Below are 22,295 nucleotides of genomic sequence, written 5' to 3' on the forward strand. Positions count from 1 at the left end.
CTACCGAGAAGATAGCAAGGGCCGGTACCAACATACAACCGGGAACATATTACATAGCCAAAAATTTCCAAAATTTCCATCTATCCTAATACAGTTTTATACATTTAGCCTTATTTTAAATCCACAAGAAGCTCAACACCGTTATGTCTTTAATCACTTTATCAATCTTCACCATCTTCATAAACAACAAATGGGCACCATAATGATGGAGTAAACCAATTCTTTTTACAACCAACTTCCGGAGTCTGTTTTACTATCTCAAAATATGTCGTGAACCTCTTTTGCTTGAAACGCCTTAGTATTACACCACCTACCAATTCTCTGCCACACGGTCGTGACATATCAAAATGTAAAAATATGGTACACAGAATCTCCCCCGCCAAACAATTGCCAAAAAAATATCTTTCTCTATCAAGTTATCACTCGTGTGAAGATGGTTCTGGATGGCTCGCCAAACATCAAGTCAACAACGTTCACTTTCAACGGAACCCAACTATTCCACTCTAAAATACTGTTAGGACAAGGCGACTCAACTCTGTATAATAACTTTTTATTGACGCAATTGAGAACGAACCCCACACGAAGCATCATCGCACCTGAGGTGGGCAAGAGAATGGATTAACCTAACCGACCCAAAAATCGAATGGAAACTAAACCGGTGTGGAACCAATTTGTAATTCTCTCCACCAAACCGGCAAACAACCTGTCAAAACCCGAACCGAAACCGATCGTAACCTGGTCAAGAAATCAGTTTCTACCCGAACCGAAGTTAATCACAAACCGGTTATGAACTTTGTTGATCAAATCGAACCTAGTTTTAAACCGGTTTGTGTACCCACACTCAACTTAACAAATGGCTTTTCTTTTGCAGTAAAATAAATAAAAATAATAATAAGTTTATTAAATGATTCCAAACAAACATCCCTGTCTCTCTCTCTCTGAAATCGAAAACCCTGAAATGTAAGTCTCGCTTCTTCCCGCCATAACACTCAAATCTGCCGCAGTTATCCACCGCCATAATTACCTGCAACTTTTACATCTCTATTATCTCATATCGACGGTTTCTTCTCTCAGATCTCAACTTCGTATTGTTTTAACCTCCAATTATCCAGGTAAATCTCTTATTGCTGTTTAATTATGCTTCCATTAATTGAATTTATCTGTTAACTAGGTCAAAATTATTACTATCACTCTCTCTTTACTCATCTCTTTCCATGTTCCGGATTCAAACCTACAGGTTAATTGTATACTTGATGCATACACCTAATTAGAAGTTAATCTTTGATGTTTTTTTTTTAAATTATTCTACTGTACTTGAATTTGGATGTTAGGAACATTATTATTATTATTATTATTATTATTATTATTATTCTATTTAGTTAGTCGCACTAATTGCTGCTTAATTATGCTTCACCAGACCATAATATAACTTTATTAGGTCAAAATCATTACTCATCTTCTCAATTCAAACCTAGAGCTTAATTTTATAGTTGATGCATACACGAACAGAGTAAAATTTGTTACACTTACAACTTAATTTTTGATGTTTTGTTTAATCAATTAAGTTAATGTGCTGGAATTTGGATTATAGAAACATGATTCTATTCAATCAATTGCGCCAATTCGTTAGTATTTTGTTGTTGTTTTGTAGTAGTAGGAGGAGATATGAGGAAGACGACGTTCAAGGGAGCCAACGTGTTTATGTCCAGGAATCTGGTGGCTCCTGAGATATTTGATTCGCTTCACGATGTTCTTAAAGATAACGGAGCTGAAATCTTTCTATGCTGTGATCCTTCTCGGAATGGACCTAATGATTACCACATTATCTTCTCCATAGACCATGTATGCTTATGTTCTTTTAGTAATTGGATACATCGGTGTAAGATTTTGAAGCTAATCCGTTGTTTGTAATGGGATTATGCAGGAAAAGTTTGATGATCTGCGCCAGAAAGGCTGTAATTTGCTTGGTATGGCTGTCAATTTACCCTCTCAGGTTTCTTGATATTTGTTCGTTGGTTTTTGACTTTTCTTTGCCAATACTATGTTTAATTCTGTTTATTTTAGTTGAAGGGTTTCATATTATTGCGGTTACATAAAGGGGCCCTAGTTTGAGTTATTCACAGTTATTTAAACCTTTTTGAGTTTTGATAACCAGAATTTATACGTGTATTCGTTTTCAAATCATTCTAACAAATTGGCAGTTTTCATGCTCTAGATATTTTCTTAAATTCGATAGATGAGGAGAAGCAGAATACACTTGCATTATACTGCTTTTGTTTTAATCTACATAGTTATTATTTAATTAATTTGAACTGATAAGATAGTACACAGATGATACCATGGCATCTTTATAGTTTTTAATGTTTAATAAACCAATCCATTGAATGTAATTTTACTGTCATCATTCATATCTAGCCTTTTTCCTTGTTCTGTTAGATGCTTAATTTTCCTTGGATTTAGAGATGTATATTCATTGGTCAAAAGAAGTGGGCTTTGTTGAAAGGAAAATATAAGATGTATTAGGAAAGTAAGATGACTATTGGAGTATGACAGTGCATGATGGTTTATTGATCTATAACATATATTAATCTTATATGGGTTGTGACTTGTGAGGAGTTTATTTGTCATAAATCTAAGATAGAGACAATATGGCAGTTGGAGCTGAGCATATTAATGGCCAAAAGGTTATTTTTCATATAGGTTGCTGTACATCATGGTATTTTCACCAATGTTTATAGCATATAGAGATCAGGGCTTGGGTGGTTCACTAGTTGAGTTATATACTGTATACTGTATATATATGTGTGTGTGTGTGTGTTCATTTAGAATAACTGAATTAAAAATTTTCAGCATAATTACAAATTATTAACTAGAGGTGTATATGACATGTCTAAATAACTTGTTTTGTAAGAAGATATGATGATATGTTACAGTGGGCTATTTGTACGTTTATCAGGTCCTCAATGTGTGTTTTCCTGTGCAAAAGAGCACAGAGTGCTGCCAAAACAAGGATTCACGTGCTGCCTTGCAATGGATGGAGTGAAAATACTGGCATCTGGCTTTGAAATGAAGGAAAAGGTTTTTTCTTTTTTCTGATTTTTGCTTTTCTGTTTTTCACCACTGTTTTTGTTCATCAGTGTATCTTTAAAATTTTCTTGTAGGATGAGATTGGAAAATTAGTGACAGCTATGGGAGGTGTGCTACAAACTAAAGCATCATCAGATGTTAGCTTTGTAATTGTGAAGAATGTATTAGCTGCAAAGTACAAGGTTGTTCTTCTGTCTTCACATTAAGCATTAGAATGATTGGTTGTATATTATTGTGGTTAGTAAAGCACTTATGTAACTACACACACACACACACACGAATACACAAATTTGTGCATGTATTATGAGCTCAAACACACATACATAAGCATGTCTTGAGTAATCTACTATGCTTTTTTTTGCATGTTTTGCAGTGGGCTTTGAACAATTTAAAGAAACCGATTGTCTCGGAAAGTTGGCTGCACCAATGCTGGAAGGAGCATCGTGTTGTTTCTCACGAGTCTTACCGAACTCTTCCATTTTCTGGGTTGACAATTAGTGTCACTCAAGTTTCTTTAGGTTGGTTAACCTGAAAGTTAAATGAATGTTATATGTTTTATCATAATTATACATATGTCTTTTTTTTAATCATAGATGAGCGGAAGGAAATAGAAAAGCTTGTCCAACAGAATGGGGGCAAGTACTCTGGTGATCTCACTAAAAAGAGCACTCATTTAGTTTGTGATATATCCTTAATTATAATAGTTACATTGCATATGCCACTTAATAAATTTTGATTTGTTCACTTTCATCAATTTGTGCATCATGTTTATTCCTTAACTGCTAACACACTCCTGATGGTGACAAATACAAGGTTGCCAAAAGATGGGGTCACATTCATATTGTCACTAGGGCATGGTTTAACCAGTCTATTACTAGAAGAGGTAAAATTTGACTTTGTTGCCATGAATTATTAACAACATTAAAACATTGTTTGTAACCATAAATGATATAATGTGACAAACAGCATGTCTGAATGAGGAGTTGTATCCTGTTCAGAAAACCTCTGTCACATCCACGACTAGTCAAAGGACTTCTTCAAAGGTTGTCAGAAACTCAGAGTGCGAGCCCTACCAAGAGATCTCGTGTGATGGGATGGTAGATGCTGACCTGGAAACAACTCTCTCCCAGAATATGGCTTCTACTGTCTCAGATATCCCTGCCCATGTCAGCGATGACAGCAAGCCACCTGCCGTGCAGCATAAAGCTTCTATTAACATTGATGCATGTGTTGCTGAAGATTCTCAATCTGAAGATTATGATTTGTATTTGTTGGATTGTAAAATTCATCTTGTTGGTTTTGATGCTTCTGAAATGAGGAGATTGGTTAATATGGTCCGCAGAGGAAGTGGGTCCCGTTATATGTCTCTTAATGAACAATTAACACATATTGTTGTTGGAACTCCTTCAGAAAGGTAAATATCTTATCATGCCAATAAGTTTTTGTATTCCTATTAATCGTTTTTAAATTAATGATCTAATATTTAAAATTTTGGTGGTATTAATGACAGTCTTTTGAATTCTAGAAGAAATTTTAGGTTTGTAAACAAACCGAATGAACATGAGCGGGCATGTTCATTTTCATTTGTTGAACTTTAACAGAACAAACGATCAAACACGAACATTAAGCGAGCTGAGTTTTCTTTTTTGTTCGTTAAGAAAATGAACTTGTTTGTGTTCGTAGATTAACAGTATAAACAAACATTTATAACTGCACATAAATGATCAACATAATTGAGCTAAATCAGTTAAAAGTAATTGTGAACAACAATGTGCTGGGTCTAAAAAGTTATGAAAACTAGACTAAATTGTTATGAGCCTTAACAATACAAATGAATATATTAACGAACGAACTTAGACAAACGTAAAGTAACAAACATAGATGAATGTAAACGAACTAGCATAGATGAATTTAAACGAATGAATGTAAACAAACGTTCACAAACTTAAACGAATGAATGAGACATGTGCTCATGTTAGTTTGTATATTAATACACGAAATTTAATGAACTCCCATGGATGCAAATATTTTTACAGGCCAAAGTAATATATTTACATGGTTATAAATATTTTTAGATGAACTCCCATGGGTGTAAATATTTTTACAGGCCTAAATAATTTAATGGCAAGTTATTTGTAAATATGATAATTGTAGTGAAAAGAAAGAAGTTAGAAGCCTTTCTGCAATGGGTGTCATCAATGTGGTCAAAACATTATGGCTTGAGGATTGTGAACGTGAAAAGAAAGAAGTTCCTGTACATCGGAGACATGTTGCTTATGATCTGCTCCTCCCTAAAGGTGTTATAATATCTTATGATTATACCGTCCCAACTTTTTTTTTAAATATTTGTGTTTGCTAATTGCAATTCCTGGTTTGTAGATTCCGTATCCTATAATAAGGGATCTGTAAGTGGCATGCCTGGTCTGAAACAAGGGAACTACTCCTCAACCATTCAACCGGCTTTTTCAAATGATGTGTCTCAAAGGTATACAAAATCTTGTTTTTTGAGTTATTGTAGAAGAAAAGGGGACTAAAATTATAAGGAACATAAATGTTCTCATGTGAAAGGTTTTGATTATGATTTTACCACAAGCTTTATAATGTTGGCAGTTTGAGTGAGGATCAACAGAAAAGGCAGCATGCTGTCAGCAACAAAAGCCAGGACAAAAAATCAAGTGTATTCGTTGGTCGATTGTTTCGCTTTTCCAGTACTTTCCCTGATATTCAAGTATGCTAGTCTTTCTTTTCTTTATAAGTTTGTTTTCCATGTTGTAGCCTTGCAATTTATACATGTATAAGTATGTTTGTATATATGTAGACATAGAGGGAGAATCAGGATTAAACATTAAGGGTTCTAAGCGTGAGAATGTATTAGTTCATTCAATATTCACCTAAAGTTCACAGTTTTTATACGTGAAGATTCTTGTGTTTGGTTTTGATCTCATATGCATACACAATTGTGATTCAAAGTTACTGTTAGATTATATAATGCATATTAGTTTATGTTAGGGCCAGTTTGTTTCCCTATAGGCTTCACGATTTAGCTTATTGGTGATTCACAGTTCTGCATATGCATAAACTATATATGATGTAAATAGACAATCATAGTTTTGGTTAATTGGCTCACATTTTTATGAATCTGTTCAATATTTAGAACTACGAATCTAAGTTACATAATTTTGCGAATCAGTTATCTCATAGCCTCTCAAGATAAAGGCTTTTCACCGGACACCGATTTAGAGCGTATGGGACTATGGGTTGAAACATATAAATGTTATATGCAGTTTGTGGATGGTCTTTTTGGGTATGCAAATCATTTGCATATTTTAACTAGTGTATGCTTAACATTTATAAAGCAAGTAATATCAAATAAATTTATTTATCGTGCTGGCATGTATAAATTTATTTATTTTTACCAGTTAATTTTAAACCTTCATATCTGAAAGGGCAGAGTAATTATTGATTGGCTTGTAAATAAGTTAGGTTGCTTATTGAGTCCATGCATAGACCACTTGTACCTGCATGGTACATAAAGTTGGGATTCTTTTGGTTATACCAAACGCCTTACATCAGTGAAGCTCTTGTCTCATGCCTCGTAACACCTCACGCTTTTTAAAGTCAATTTAGGGTGTGTATAATATGGGTTTGCATAGAGGCTCTATATATAGACTATAGTATACACACACACACACACACACACACTAATCTTTGATAATTATATAACTAGTCTAATAGTCATTGATATGATGATAACTAAGTGAGGCACAAGTTTTGGAAAAGAAGAAGAGATGACTAGCATGCCCCCTTGAAACTGGAATATATTTGTTCAACTTTGTGTTCTCTTATATAACATATTTGCTACTTATGATTTACTTTATGTTATTGAAAACCCTTGATTTTTTTTTTACTGAAACGAATATTCTTTTTTCCTTCCTGTTTATCTGTACTTGTTAATTTATTTGGTTTTCTGCTCAGAGAGGTGAAATTGTCGATTGGATTCACAAAGGGGGTGGTGAGGTGGCGGATTCTAGGACCGAGATAAACGCCAATTACATAGTTGAAGCCCATGGTGTTCTATGCAGCCCAACACAGTTTACCAGTGTCACTAATGTATCCTCTCACTGGATTCGTTCATGTCTACAGGTATATAAAACATTTCCTATTTCTTATACTTTCAATATATCATAAGTTAGTTACACCTAATCAAAGTTGAACATTTTATGGTGAAGGACGATCGCTTGCTTGATGTTAACAGTCACACTCTCTTTTCCCCACTTCAATGCGAAATCCCGTTACCCGGATTTACAGGGATTCGGTTATGTGTATCCCAGTATGAGGAGAAGGATAAAAAGCTATTGAAAAACTTATGCCGTGTTCTTGGAGGAAAAGTTTATGATAATTTGTGCAGAAAAGTCAAGTATTTAGTATGCAAGTTCACTGAAGGTCCAAAGTATGAGGCTGCTTGTCAGTTTGGGCTGGAAACAGTTACAATCGAGTGGATATGGGAGTGCATTAAACAGGTTCGGGTTTGCCCCTCAACTGTCGTTTTACCATTTCATGTTTGGCCCAATTATATGAAAACAGGTCCATTTGGGCTGTATTTGTTTGATGACAAGTCAAAACAGGTAAAATATAAAAATTAGCTAAAAGTGATACATGTCAACTGTCAAGGGATCAAAACTTGATTTTCGTGTCATGTGTATTCCAATGTTTACGACGTCCTAAATCAATTTTAACTACAGAAATTATGTTATTATTTTAAAAATATAGTTCTTTTTAGAGGTTTGCATGAAATCGAAATAAACAATCCATAACGAACTGAGATAACCGTACCCAACTTAAAACCAATGGCTGGTTTTATGTTTTTTCAAAAGCCATATTTTCTATTTGGTTTTCGTATTGCAATAACCAAAAACCGAGCCGAACCTTTAAAAACGGAAAAAACTGACCTTTTCTATTGAATTTATAGATTATAATTTTTATTTTTGAATATTGAATAATTTATATATAAAAAAAACTAATATATGGTGTAACCCAAAAGATTTTACCCTAAATGTGTAATAATCAATTAATCAGTAATTAACCTAAAATTCTTAGGCCCAAAATGGCAAAACCGAAAAAATGAACCAAATCATTTTGAAAACCGTAGCTAACAATCGAAACTGAACAGGTTTTCAAAAACTTCAAATCTGAGTTTTCGGCATTTGGTTCGGTTTGAACCCAAAGCTGGTCCATACTCATCCCTAGTTATTTTCAATCATATTAAAAGTATTAATTACTTACAAATATTAAACAGAAGACAAAAGTGTGGGTGGGTCAGCCCAATCTAACTCGTTTGACCCCGCACAAAATAATCACTAGTTTGCCTTATAGCCCACTCATCAAAAAAACCCATCTATATTATTCCTGACAGAACAAAGTTGTTGCTACGAGTCAATTTCAACCAAAAGAAGCAACCATGAGTGACCGAGAAGCAGGAATGTGCACCACGAGCCAGTACCCAACTCAAGCGTTTCGAATGATTTCTTCAACCAGTGATTCTCAACTAACTGGTCAACCAAAGGAACCCATAACCAATGTTGCCTGTATTGATGATAGCATCAGCACAAAAAGGGTCAAATATTCAAATGTGAGTAAAAACCCAAGGCTATCTCAAGATGGCAGTATAAAAGGTTCACTATCTTTGGCATCAATTCCGACAAATCCCATTTGCAAGAATATTGTTACTAAAGATGGTAGTGTAAAAGGTCCACTATCTTCTGTATCAATTACCACAAATCCCGTTTGCAAGAACATGATTACTGAAGATGGTAGTATAAAAGGTCCACTATCTTCTGTATCAATTCCCACAAATCCTGTTCGCAAGAATATGGTTACTGAAGATGGTAGTAATAGAGGTCCACCATCTTCTGTATCAATTACGACAAATCCCGTTTGCAAGAATATGGTTACTGAATATGGCAGCATAAAAGGTCCACTATCTTCTGCATCAATTCCCACTCCCATTTGCAAGAATATGGTTACTGACAATATGGTTATTGAAAATGGTGGGGAAGTTTCCAAGTTGGTCCCTGATGTTGCATCTGCTATCGAGGATTTGTTAGAGCAGACAAGCAAGGTAAAAATGTTTTTGGTGCTATTATGAGTGAATGGATTGTTAATATTTTGGTTTCTTTATAGATTCATGATCAGATGTCCCCGGATAGAACAACAAACGATAAAAACGTATCTGAGGTAACACTTGATGCTTTGAACATTTCTTTCCTTTAAACAAGAGGTGTAAACGAGCCAAGCCAAACCTGAGCTCGGCTCGTTTAACTTATAGGAGTTTCAGCTTGGCTTGTTTATGTTTTTTAAACTAGTTTAATAATTTATTTTTACTTATATTTATAATTATAATTTTTGTTATAACATAATATAAATTATTTAGTTATTTCTATCATAGTTTTATGTCATAATAAATATTATTTAAATGTATATTTAATATATTAAAAAGTTATATGCACGTACTCGACCTTGATAAGGGAAGCTCGAGCTTGGGGTCTTAAATTGAGCTTATGTTTAGGATGAAGTTCAGGCTTGGGCCTGGACTCGTTTAAGCTTGGCTTGATTTCAGTTTTCATCAAGCCGATCTTGAGTAGCTCACGAGCGGCTTGGCTCGTTTACGCCCCAAGTTTGAACTTATATTAGATGTGATAATGTGGCAAAATGGGCAGGTTGGGTAATGGGTCATATGACTCATATCATTCTATTATTTGCTTTCTTAACTTATTAGTTTCTAGAATATGACCCAAATCGACTTATTCATACGTAAACTTAGTTTCTTTTATTTTTAGATTTGTAATATTGTGACTTTGTAATATAGCAGGTATTTACATCTGATTGTTCAAGGCTCGGGCTTGATCCTCATGGTGAGGATCCTCATTCGGCATTTGGATTGTCTAAGCACTGGACAAGAAGGTGAGATGACATGTTGCTTTCTCTATTGCTTGCTTTTTGAATTTTATTTTAATAATTTTTCTTGTTTGCTATCAATCTTCCAGGTCTAATGAAAAGGATGACATCAGCAATCCTGGTGAAGAAGAAAATGCTGGCATTTATGGAGGAGGTTTTAGTGAAACACAAACAGAATCTCAGGTTCCCATTCTCTATTTCCTGATGTTTCGATAATATTGTAAATGATTAATGTTTACACAGTTATATTATGATACAGTAAAAATAAACCAATATAGATGTAACAACTCGAAACCTAATTTAGCGATGTGTTTGGGTTCGTGACAGGTGGTGGGCTATGAAGAAGATTTATCCGGGAGGCAGATGATTATTGATAGAGTTAGAACACGAAGTGGCCTCACCCCCCAACCCGATATACTTGTTAATCGATAGGCCCACCATTATCCGAAACACCATTGTCCAGCATGTTACATGTAACATTCGACTTCTCGTATCAAACAATATTGTATTTTTTTTCAACAATGAGCTTACAACTTTTTTCTAGTTGCCTGAATGGATATACTACAAGTGATAATCCATCCTTGAATTACTCTCACTCGAGCTCTTTAGCTTGAAGCTATCCTCTTATCAAAAAAACAATGTGCCAAAAACAAGTCGGTGGTATTTGGGGTTTGATTTTTTTAATGAGGTTCATCTCTCTCCTATTGAAGGAAGAACGTAAGATTTTTCTAAGTGTCACTAACACATACACCATACTCATCGTTATCGATGAGGTTTGCCCCACCATCACAAATATGATAGAAGCAATAATATCATTTGTAACAACATTATACCCTCATACCAATCAATCAATACATTCATGCCCATTAGCTCTATATAACCCATTTGACCCACTAACACACACCCTACTTTCACCCATTAACATCCCCTTATTCTATTGTTTGTGTGTAGAATGCCCATATTAGTTTTCACCCCCACTCTTAATGCATTCCCTTTATAACGCCTCCAAGGAAGTGGTGTTTAACGCATGCCAACTCAGCTTTAACGCTCCATGGTATGCTGCATTGTTATGATACAAACTGGTACTTGAGCTATAAGATCGATAAAGAGAACAAGAAGAAAAAAACCCAACTCAATTCATCGATACATTTCACATTGACGACCCCCTGAACCTATTACATGTTATACCCTAAACTATTAGACAGTATCACTTTAGTCCCTCTACTATTTAATACAAATAGAATACGTGTGTTATGTATAAAATAAAATAAAAAAACAAGAAGAAAAAAAAGCTAAAAAGGATTGTAGCAAATAATAATAATAATAATATGTCTTCGGGCTCCTCGGGCTCAAGATTTCTTAAGTGTTCTCCCTATTGAAGGATTGGGCCAACATATGTCGGCTTTGGAGTACCGGGCCATCCTGAAGTATCGGTTAATGATCCCTTTGTTTCCGGTAGATGAGCCGTGCCCGGTTTGCCGTAAGGTTTGTTTGGATTCTTTTGGCGAGCATGCGGTTCACTGCAAAGAGTTGCCTGGGTTTAAGTACATGCATGATTTGGTGAGGGATGTTCTATACGATGTTCTTAAACGAGCCAGAATTTCGGCTAAAAAGGAAGCCCCCGTAAACTTTCTTACGGATCCTCAAGAAGGAAGATCTACATTACGACCAGCCGATATACTTGTTTTTGGATGGGTAGGGGGAAAACACGCTTGTGTCGACCTCACAGGAGTGTCCCCTCTTGTTGGGATTAGGGACACTGGATTTGTAGCAGGCCAGACAGCATTGAAGGCGGCATCGGGCAAGGTTGCTAAACACGAGAGAGCTTGTTTGGAGAATCAACACGTGTTTATCCCCTTCACCTTTGACACTTTTGCTTTCTTAGCTCCGGATGCCGTGGACCTTTTGAATAAGGTTCAGAAAGTTGTGTATAGTAACGTATCAGCCCATAAGAATCAAAACTTTGTTTTTAGTCGGATTGGGTTTGCTATCTAAAAGGGGGTTGCGGCGCAGCTTGTTGTCCACTTACCTGCCACTTTATTGTAAATCGTTTGGATGTTTCTATGAAATATAAAAGGTTTGTGATAATAATAATAATAATAATAGCATGTTCCAATTGACATATTGGGGGGGTAACAACAAGTAGAAGCAAATCCTTGTCAATGAAGGCCTGCTGCTATTCACTCATCATATCACTTTACATACATATCTATCCCAACGAAAGGAAAGACGATTATCAATTTGGTTATAATACTAACAGTTTCAATCACAACAACAATGGCTTCGTCTTATTATTTGAATTTGAATGTGTTATCAAAGCCGAAACAGCCGGCTGATTTTCTCAATTCACAACACCTGTCATCTTCATTATTATTCACAGCATCTCCTCCTCCGATTATTATTAAATCCGTTAGATGCCGCACCATGCAATCCAATCACCCTTATTCATTGGTGCGTATATTTTAATTCGTATTGTTATAATTATTGTGGTTGATGAAATTGTGTGTGAAATTGAAATTAATAATTAGGGTTTGGAGGTTAGGGCTTCAATGGATAATAATAAAGGTAAAGGTAGAAAGCAGCAGCAGCAGCAGCCTCCTTTGAAGATTATGATATCTGGTGCTCCTGCTTCTGGCAAAGGCACACAATGCCACCTCATTACTTCTAAAGTAAGTTCATTTTCATCCTATTTATTGCTACTTTGTTTCTTCATTTAATCACTCAACTGTTGCATTATAATCAGCTTTTGATTATTATTATTATTATTATTAATTGTAATGACTTAATTGTGTATCAATGAAATTATATCTTAATAAACTCTTTCTATGCTATCTCAAAAGTTTTAAATAATTTATATGCACTCTAAATGAATGTTATGTTATGTGTGTTGCATAAGCAATAACACACTTGTACTGTAGATGCACATGTATATTGAGTGATTTGTCAACGACATAACTGAGCTAAAGCTAGTTAAAAGTAATGTGAAAAACAATCTGTTGGGGCTAAGAAGTTATTAAAACTATAATAAGTTGTGATGGGCCAAAACAATTTAGATGAGTATATTAACATGCAGTAAACGATCAAACTTAAACTAACAAACGTAAATGAATGAACAGAAAGGAATGTAAATGAACAAACGTAAACCAATGTTCACGAACATAAATTCGTTTGTTTATTACATAAACAAGCTTCCCACCAAACTGCTCACTGAAAGTTCGGTTTGAGGAAAATAACTTAAGGGGTAAAATGCTGTAAATTTTATCATTTCTAAGTTTAAAGCAGCGATTTTCTTCTTTTAATGATTACTTTCTTGTGAAGTAGCAGAATTAAATGAAGCTATGTTGTTATGTGCAGTATGATTTAGTGCATATTGCAGCTGGTGATTTACTGAGAGCAGAAATTGCATCAGGGTCCGAAAACGGAAAGAAAGCAAAGGAATACATGGAGAAAGGACAATTAGTTCCTGATGAGATAGTTGTCATGGTAGTGCTCTTTGATGTTTTTGTTGACTTTTTTGGATCTTTTTAACTGCTGACTTTTTTATCTGAATATAGATGGTTAAAGATCGCTTATCACAACCAGATTCTGCTGAAAAAGGTTGGCTTTTGGATGGATACCCAAGAAGCTCATCACAAGCAACAGCCCTTCAAGCCTACGGTTTTAAACCTGACTTATTTATTCTTCTTGATGTGAGTTGTTTGATTTTACCCTTTAGAACCGTTAAAGATAACATCTAACCAAATCAACATGTTATAAGTTAATGGGCCGTAATTGTCACCTTTGTATACAAGTTTAATGATGGATTATTATCAAGTTATGTTGTTTATTGTTTGGATGTGATCTTTTTCAAAGCTAGATACCTTTTTCTATCATCTTTTTAAGATAAGATGTTTTTTTAATAATAGGTTCCTCAAGACATTCTTGTTGATAGGGTGGTTGGTCGTAGGTTGGATCCAGTTACTGGTAGAATATACCATTTGACATATTCGCCGCCTGAAACTCAAGAAATTGCTGCGAGGCTAACCCAACGGTTCGATGATACAGAAGAAAGAGTATGTGTTTGTAATATTCACTTTGTTATTTTGATTTTTGAATCAACTGATGCTTGCAAACCTATAATTACGTTTGTTCTATTCTATTTACTATTTGTTAGTATTATGCTTCTGATAACATGCATTAATTATTGGAATTTTCCATGGTCTTAATTTAGGTAAAGCTTCGGTTGCAAACACATAACCAAAATGTAGAATCGGTTCTTTCGTTGTTTGAAGATATTACAGTCAAGGTATGTAAGTTTGACTCTGGAATTCAAGATTGGTTTAGTTATGCAGTTAATATATGTTATTATTTAACTGCTCATTCTATTTTATATAAGGAGTTTAATAGCAAACAGAAAGGTGTTTGTTGGGTCAATCTGACCTCACCCGACCCGACCCATTTTGACAAGCAGTAAAATTTACACATTGAGACCCAAACACGAACTGTATAATCATACGTGTTAAGACATAAACCCTAACCCGGAAAGGTCTAAAATCCTGTAATACGGGCACAGCCCGTTCAACTCATTTATGTATACTAGTCAAATGGGTTGTAAGCGGGTTCACGGGTTGTAATCAAGTTGTAAGCGCGTTAAACGTGCCATAAACGGGTTGCACTAAATTGGTTCGACAGGTTATAAATGGGTTAACGGGTTTAATTAGAATGCTACAAGTCGTGTTAGAAATTGTCACCCATGCACATCCAGACACACTTTAATACATGAGTTTGTTTCAGGTGGATGGAAGTCTCGCTAAGGAGGATGTATTTGCCAAGATTGATAAAGCTCTCTCGAATCTTATTGAGCAAAACAACGCTCCGTTAGGAATGGCAGCTACATGATCTAGAATAATGATAACAAACCTCTGTTAAATTGTGATTTTGAAATATTGTTTGATACGTAATTCTTTGTTATATGATTGATATTTCATAATGTTCTTGCCAAGACATTCTTCATGATGACAATATTGTATTTGATATACATATATAATATAATTGATAATGCTTTAAACAAAACATACATTGATGTGACTTTAATGATGTTAATAACATGTGAGTTATATATGAATTCAAGTATTTCAGATCTTAATATAAATCTCACAGAAGTCCAAATCAACCGAATTGATAAATGTCTTTATGTCTTATGTCTTCCCTTCCATTTCATCCATGGTTTTCTCTCTTGTTCCCACGTTATCATGGGGCAGAAGGGTTACTTCTCCGTTAAGAGTGGGACTAACAAAAATAAAAAGTTAGAAGTGTCGTTAATCAAAAAGTTAATATTAATTCTAATAGCCAATGAGCCATGGTTTGGCTTCTTGAAAATCCAATTAACCTTTAAAAAGTCATGTAAAAGAAAATATGGAAGGAATAATCATTAATAAGATATATTGATTTCAAACTAAGTGGAATTACACCAATTAGGAAGTGATCAACTTCTGTGGGAAAAATGAATGGACTTATGGTAAAATTATAAACCTTCATCGGAACCATTGTATTGGTTGTTTGTGTTGTGATATCTATATATATTGTTTTCTCTTGTATCATTTACTTGTCTTCTCGTAACACTTGCTTATGAATAACACCGTTAAAAATGACCTATTCACATCCTCTAGGTTCTTACTATAATGTTATCATATAAGTCAAGGGACCAAATCTGTAAGGTCAATGACTAATTTGGTAACTTTTGATAAAGTTGATTAGACCGACAATCTAAAAGGTTTTGATGGTTCGTCTAAGGAGTTGTCAGAAAATCAGCTTTGACTGGCCATTATTTAGTTTGTACAAACCGTCTACAGGTTTGAAGACGTTTTCAGATATGTCATTTTTTTACACCTTGCCAATTGTGAGGCAAACCCTCATAACTCATCTCGACCTCGTTTTGGACGTCGTATGCTACCTCCATTTGCACACCTCCTTCACTATCATAGCTCCAATATTCAATTTTGTAAAGTTCTTACGTATTATTGTTGGCCATATATTAGAAAGCTTTAACTTCGTGGTTAAGGTTTTTTGGTGACTGATTTTAGAAGCTTGGTGATCTTTTCATTTAATTTGTGGTATCCAAAACTTGAATACCTTTAAGTTTGTCTTGATTTTACATCAACACTCTAGAACTTCGTATGCAGATGAATATTGTGATTTATGCAACAAATTACAACTTTAGGTACACTTTTGATCAATTTGTGATTTTCATCTTAAAACCGAGCTTTTGGTAGAAACTGACAAACCACACATGCATGGGTTATGCCGATACTTGTTTTCAAGGGTTTTTTTTTTACTAACAAAATGATGTTAGTAATTGTTTTAAAATTAGATGGACTATATGATGTATTATACGGTCCATCTAAAATCAAATTTTGGGCCATGTTGTTTATTTATAAAACATACCCATTTTACTATTAACAAGATCGTATGTAACTTTTGAAATCCTCATATGGTCCATATAAAACACCTGATTTTATGATTAGACGAACCATCTAAAAAGTTGAAACCCTAAAACGCTAAAGTTTGGAAACAAAATTTTGAGATCTTTAGTTTTATGGTTAGATGGACTGTTTAATCGTTAACCATGTTTTCCTTTGATATGTTTAAGAGGGGAAGGGGCATTAGTGTGGGTAAGGTTTGTGGGTTGTTTACCACATGACAAACCCATCCCTAACTATGTGGGTAATTTGCTAAATTACAATTTGTGCCAAAGGTTTACCACATGGCAAACCCATTGGAGGTTTTTGAAAAATTAGACACCCATTAATATTTCAATTAAATTTTAATTTTAATTACATTTAAATTTAAACAAAAATTTTTTTAGGGTACTTGTGGGTATGTGTTTCAAGTTATTTTCTGGTTTGTGGGTACTTAAGGGTATAAATGAAATAACAAATGAAATAACTGTGTATGATTGGTCGGTACATGAGGACTATCCATGAGTGCTTCCTCCCCTCTTAATACGAGTTAGAAAACCACTAGAGTCAGAAAACCAAACTTGTCTAAGATGACATTTTTGAAACCCGAAGCCAATTTATTGCATAACAAAAGGTTTTTAAACTTCAAAATGATCCCTATTAGAAATTTGGTTATAGGCCAAAGACTTTTAGCTTAGACAACCTAGATAAAGAGATACCAGAACTTCTGGGATTAAAACTAGTGACAATTAACTATTTTCAAAACTTATAAGGTTGATATTTAAAACTTATAGCATCTTATGAAACTAAAATCTATTGATGCGTAGAGTATGCTTAATTAGTAAACATTCAAGCTAGTGGTTTAAGTAGGATAATACTGATCTTGTAAGTATGGTACTTATTGCTATGTACACGTCTAGTAGTTGGCACACGTAATGGTTTAGGGCAACTAGTTTGTGCATTTAGTGGAAACACAACATATTTTGGTTAATCAGATGATTAAACTATGTCTTAATATGATCAAGTAGATTATGTATCTATTAGATGTATTCACCGTCTCTTGCTGATGTATATGAAGAAACGTGGATCTACTCACTGGTAGCAGATCTACTTTCCTCGGGTTTTGATTGTATTATTTCACCGATGGTTCTTATGGATCTGTGTTCTTCCACCTACAAAATGAACAACGCCGTTAACTTACCCCTCAGAAAGGGACAGAGGGGTCCTCTTTGGGGTAACCCTCCGGCGTGAGAATAAGTATGTGTCGGAGAAGATAATAAAGTGTGAGTAAGGGAATCTCAAGAGTATTGCTTAATAGCTGAATACTGTATGATTGTGTGACTGTGTGTTTGTATGTAACTGACTGTGAGTGAATGTAATTTAATATGATTGAATGTGATATCACTGCCTGTAACTGTCAATGATTGAGTATCAATGTGTCCATCAAAGTGGAGTTGATGCTGTATTTATAGTGCTAGGGTTTCCACTGATTAGGCTCAACCTCGTTGGCCTCCTCCAATCGCACTGCGCCACGTGTCCTCTGGGACACCTGGCGCTTTCTCGTTGGTTGTAATCACGTGGTAGCACATGTGTCATGCTGAGTTGTCGACCTTTCATTTGGCAGCTGTCAACATCAGCATATTCTTACTCCTTAAAAAGATGCATTCTGGAAGGTTGTCTGACGTGCACAATCAAGGTTGCCCTAATCCTGATTTGGATAAGGACGAGGTCGATTATGTGCATGTGTGATATGCGCCAATCCTGAGGATGCGCGAGGTCTTCTCTTTATTCTCACGCGCAGATATTTCATGCGCAGATGTGATATGCAAGAGCATGTGATATGCGCCGCGCGCTGATGCGCCGCGCGCATATGTGATGCGCGAGCATATGTGTGCCTGGGCAGATGTGATATGCACGAGCATGTGATATGCGCCGCGCGCCGATGCGCCGCGCGCATATGTGATGCGCGAGCATATGTGTGCCTGAGCATATGATGCCTGAGCATGTTTTGTATGCGCCATGCGCATAGGTTTTGGCTTTGTGCCTTCATAATGTCTTTATCTTGTGGGTTGACCCGCCTTGGTCGGTGTTGAGGCGGGTACATACCTCTTCAAGCCCCCCCAGTCTAATGTGTGTCTTATCTCGCGCTAGCGCGGTAAGATAGATATTAGACTTACTGATTTGGTCTTTTTAATGGGGTTTTGTCGTTTTCTTGGTTGTTTCCATCGTTGCGCGAAGTTCTATCCATTTGGTTGAAACGAAGGGTCCAAACACGTGGTTGGTTGGTGGTGTTGTGCGCCGTAAACGTGTCAGACGTTTCGTGTGCTCGAGGTGCTACAGTTGCCTTTCATGTCCCCTCGCACAGCTGTCTGGAACACGTGTCGCGCTCTCATTGGTTTGCACCTGCGAGTAGGGGCGCGTCTCTGCTCCGTGGCAGGTCCGTTACGTTTTTATGTCCCCTCAACAGTGTTAGGGACACGTGCCGCGCCCTCGTTGGCTTACACCTGCGAGTGGGGGCGCGTGAAATCCGATCAGTTGCCACTTTTCTCTCTCCTGGGCCTATAAAAGCAGGCCCTTAGGAAAAAATTTTTATCTTCATCTTCATTGTTGCTAATTTTCGAATTTCTGCCTTTCATATTCTGATTTGAGTGTATTCATCGTTTCGAATCTTCGATTATCTGTTGCTGCAGTTGTATGTCTGATAGTTCAGACTCCTCTAACCCCTCAATCACCTCTATTGCCTCTCGAAGACGCCGTGTGAAATCTGTGGTGATGTCGACATTGAAGCAAAAGGGCAAGGGGAAGAGGGTTGTTGAGACCACATCGGAGGAAGTAGGGAGGACCAAGGCCACGAAAAGGTGGAATGAAATCCCCTGCAAATTGAGGCAGGCCGATCTCGACAGCCTCATCTCGTCACAGGGTTTTCTCCCTGTGTTTGGCTGCATGTTGCCTGTGGCCGGGTAAACGGCGGCGGACCCGCCTCCCGGCTATATTTCATTGTACACCCATTTTTTCACCCACTGCAACCTTCGTCTTCCGATGACAAGGTTTGTAGGCGCGGTGTTACGGTTTTTCGGGATTCATATATCCCAAGTCCATCCGTTTGGACTTGTGCGCATGACTCATTTCGAGTTCATGTGCAAATCACAGCGCGAGGAGCCCACCCCTCGGCGCTTTCAATTTTTTTACAAGCCCAAGATCCAAGATTCTTGGATCTCCTTTATTCCTCGCAGTCAGAAGGTTAAGTGCAGCACCGTGTCATTCAAGAGCCTTCATGACTGGTCTGAGAGGTTCTTCTACATCAGGGCTGGTGTAATCCCCATCCGCATGACGATGCGCGCGATCGATTCTGCGCCCGCGGATGCGGATGTTATTAAGAACCCAACCGGCGCCTGGGTTAAGAAACTGACCGCCGAACCATCCCCGGCCAAGAAAATTCGCGAGGAGGCGCTGGTGGGGGTCGGCATGAGTAAGCTGTGGGCCGACAGCGCGCTTGAGCCCGTTATCCAAGTCGACGGGTTGTGTAAGTTTATTTCATTGCTTTATTTCTTTTTATGCGCGAACATAATTCTTTTTGCTGATATCACTTGACTTGTTTTTGCGCAGTCACCAAGGATTATATCCACGCCGCTTATGATGATCAAGTGGAGGGTGGCTCCGTCGCGCTTGGCGCTGGGGAGGTGGGCTTCCCAGATCGCTTTGATGACATGTTCATCCCTGTGGATCTGGAATTTGACTTTGATAGCGACGCGCCTGGTAAGCCTTCGCACTTATGCTTATTCCTTTAGAATACCAAAGTTTATTAACAGTTCTGTTGCTTGTATTTGCAGATGCGCTCGAAAACTACGAGCTGGAGCTCGCGGAAGAGGAGGAGGAGGAAGAGGAGGCGCCCCTACTAAAGCGCAAAGCTAAGGGGAAATCTGGCGCAGGGGGCAGTAAGAAACAGAAGAAAGACGACACCCCTGTCGCTCATGCCCATGCTCAAACGAAGGGACCTGAGGAAACCCAGGTGTTTACCACCAAGGTTTCTTTAGCTTCCCTGCCTGTGAAAGTGGGCAGACCTCCTGTCCACTTGAGGTATAGTGGCGTGACCTCCTCCCTTCGCGCGGCTGAAGAGAGAAGCAGTGTCGCGCCTGCGAAAGGTATACTTTGCTTACCCATAATTCTGATTGAACTTTTATTACATCTTTTCGCATTTGAATGTTTGCAGGACCGGCGACGGTAGCAGATCAGCCTCAGGCGCAACAAGGTGCTGAGGATGCGCCGGGGGCTGCTTCTAAGTCCCCTGTTCTACCCTCAGAAAAGGGTAGAATGAACTTTATGGCGATGTTCAACGCGCGAACAGAATTGCGCGAAGGTATGTTTTGCGCCATTGTCTTCTGAATTTTTTGTTTTGATCAAATCATAAACCGTTTTTTGTTGTTGATTTGTTCATAGGAGTTGTAGCTGGCGTACAAGCTGCTGGTGACACTCCTGGCGCCGTTGCCGGCGCCGCTGGTTCTGGTCCTGGTCCTGCTAGTGCTGAGTCTCCCCTTATTGGGATTACAAAGGAGCAGGAAGCCGTATTGCGCGCCGAACTGGCGGCGTCGAGACCTCCCTCGCCTCCTCCTACGCGCAGCCCTCTCCGCGAGGCTGGTTTGGAGCCCTCCAGGTCGCAGGAGAAGAGGCCTATTGAAGAAGATGAGGAGGATGAGGGGGCTCAAGCTGAAGACTCCTTGGGAGACCGCGCCAGCCCTGCGATGCCACAAGACTTCGCAGCGCAGACTTCTGGTGGGGCCGGCGCTGACTTTTCTGCTTCATCCCCGCAGGTATGTTTTAATTTGTTGCTCCGCTGCGCGTACCTCCATATAAGTATGTTTTATGACTTAGAACATTTCTTGTGTTTTGCAGGAAGGTGACCACATTTACCGCCCGAGATGGAATATTAATGAAGACAGTTCCTTCCAATCCATGGGCGTATGCGAGGACTTCTGGGCTCATGCCGTGCCTCCTACTGAAAGGAGGTATCAGGAGGAGCGCACCCGCGCTGACTTGCTCAACGATCACATTTTCGCTGGGTCAGCTTTCTTTGCTGCCTCCCAAGAGCTTCATCGTGATTATATTAAAGTACGCGATGCTCTTGTGGCAGCCCAGCAAGAGGCTAAGGTGGCTGCCTGGAACCTTTCTGATGCTCGCGCACGAGCTGAGAAACTCCAGGCGGAGCTCAGCGAAAACCGAGCAAGTGCCAACACCGCCTTTATTAAGCGCGGGCATGAGCTCCAAGCTGCGCGGGAGAAGCAGCAGGTGGCGGAGGCCGAAGTTGCCAAGTACGCGCGGAGAGTGCGTGTCTTGGAACAGCAGGCTGAGGCGCGTGACCAAGCTATCGTCCAGAGTATCACTGAGAAATCATCACTGGAGAGTGAGGTTGCGCGCCTGAAGAAGGAGTTGGCGGCCGCGCAGGCCGATAGAGATGAGGCCTTGGCGACGGCAGCGTCTAGCCAGGAAGCACTTGATGCTGCGCAGGCGGAGAAAGAAAAAATTTTGGCGGCAGCAGCGTCTGATAAAGAGGAGCTAAAAAAGACCGAGGAAACTGTTGAGTTATTAAACTCCCAGGTTCCTGCCCTCGAGACGTCTGTTGCTGGCCTCGCGCAGGATAGCCAATGGCTGGTGTCACAGGGCATGACTCGTTGCGCTTTGGCGATGAAATATTCTGCCGAGTTTCAGGCCCTTGTGATGGACTGCAATGCTGCCGCGCGCCTTGTGGGTCGAGCTGAAGGGTTTACGGATGGGTATGAATATGGGATGTTGAAGAAGAACCCATCCGAGTACCCTTACAAG

At 38.1% G+C, this 22,295-nt stretch overlaps 2 protein-coding genes across 2 annotated transcripts; both read left to right on the forward strand.

Annotated features, from left to right (window-relative positions):
- The first annotated feature begins 1,522 nt into the window (after window positions 1–1,522).
- Window positions 1,523–10,473, forward strand: LOC143587514 (uncharacterized). Its single transcript, XM_077068785.1, has 18 exons — window positions 1,523–1,842; window positions 1,925–1,967; window positions 2,957–3,078; window positions 3,162–3,269; window positions 3,461–3,605; window positions 3,681–3,804; window positions 3,873–3,970; window positions 4,054–4,501; window positions 5,242–5,384; window positions 5,467–5,572; window positions 5,698–5,815; window positions 7,063–7,230; window positions 7,317–7,607; window positions 8,501–9,205; window positions 9,268–9,321; window positions 9,953–10,047; window positions 10,131–10,224; window positions 10,369–10,473. The coding sequence occupies exons 1-18, from the start codon at window positions 1,666–1,668 to the stop codon at window positions 10,471–10,473; spliced, it is 3,144 nt and encodes a 1,047-aa protein (XP_076924900.1). The 5' UTR covers window positions 1,523–1,665.
- A 1,828-nt stretch (window positions 10,474–12,301) lies between these two features.
- LOC143587506 (adenylate kinase, chloroplastic-like) lies at window positions 12,302–15,067 on the forward strand. The gene is made up of 7 exons (XM_077068779.1): window positions 12,302–12,492; window positions 12,570–12,710; window positions 13,396–13,524; window positions 13,596–13,730; window positions 13,947–14,093; window positions 14,252–14,326; window positions 14,815–15,067. The coding sequence occupies exons 1-7, from the start codon at window positions 12,319–12,321 to the stop codon at window positions 14,917–14,919; spliced, it is 906 nt and encodes a 301-aa protein (XP_076924894.1). The 5' UTR covers window positions 12,302–12,318; the 3' UTR covers window positions 14,920–15,067.
- The last annotated feature ends 7,228 nt before the right edge of the window (window positions 15,068–22,295 follow it).

Source organism: Bidens hawaiensis, unplaced genomic scaffold, assembly GCF_021521415.1.
Source record: "Bidens hawaiensis isolate Kalapana, Puna unplaced genomic scaffold, B.hawaiensis_p1.1 tig00035534_1, whole genome shotgun sequence".
In the NCBI taxonomy this organism is placed as follows: Eukaryota; Viridiplantae; Streptophyta; class Magnoliopsida; order Asterales; family Asteraceae; genus Bidens; species Bidens hawaiensis.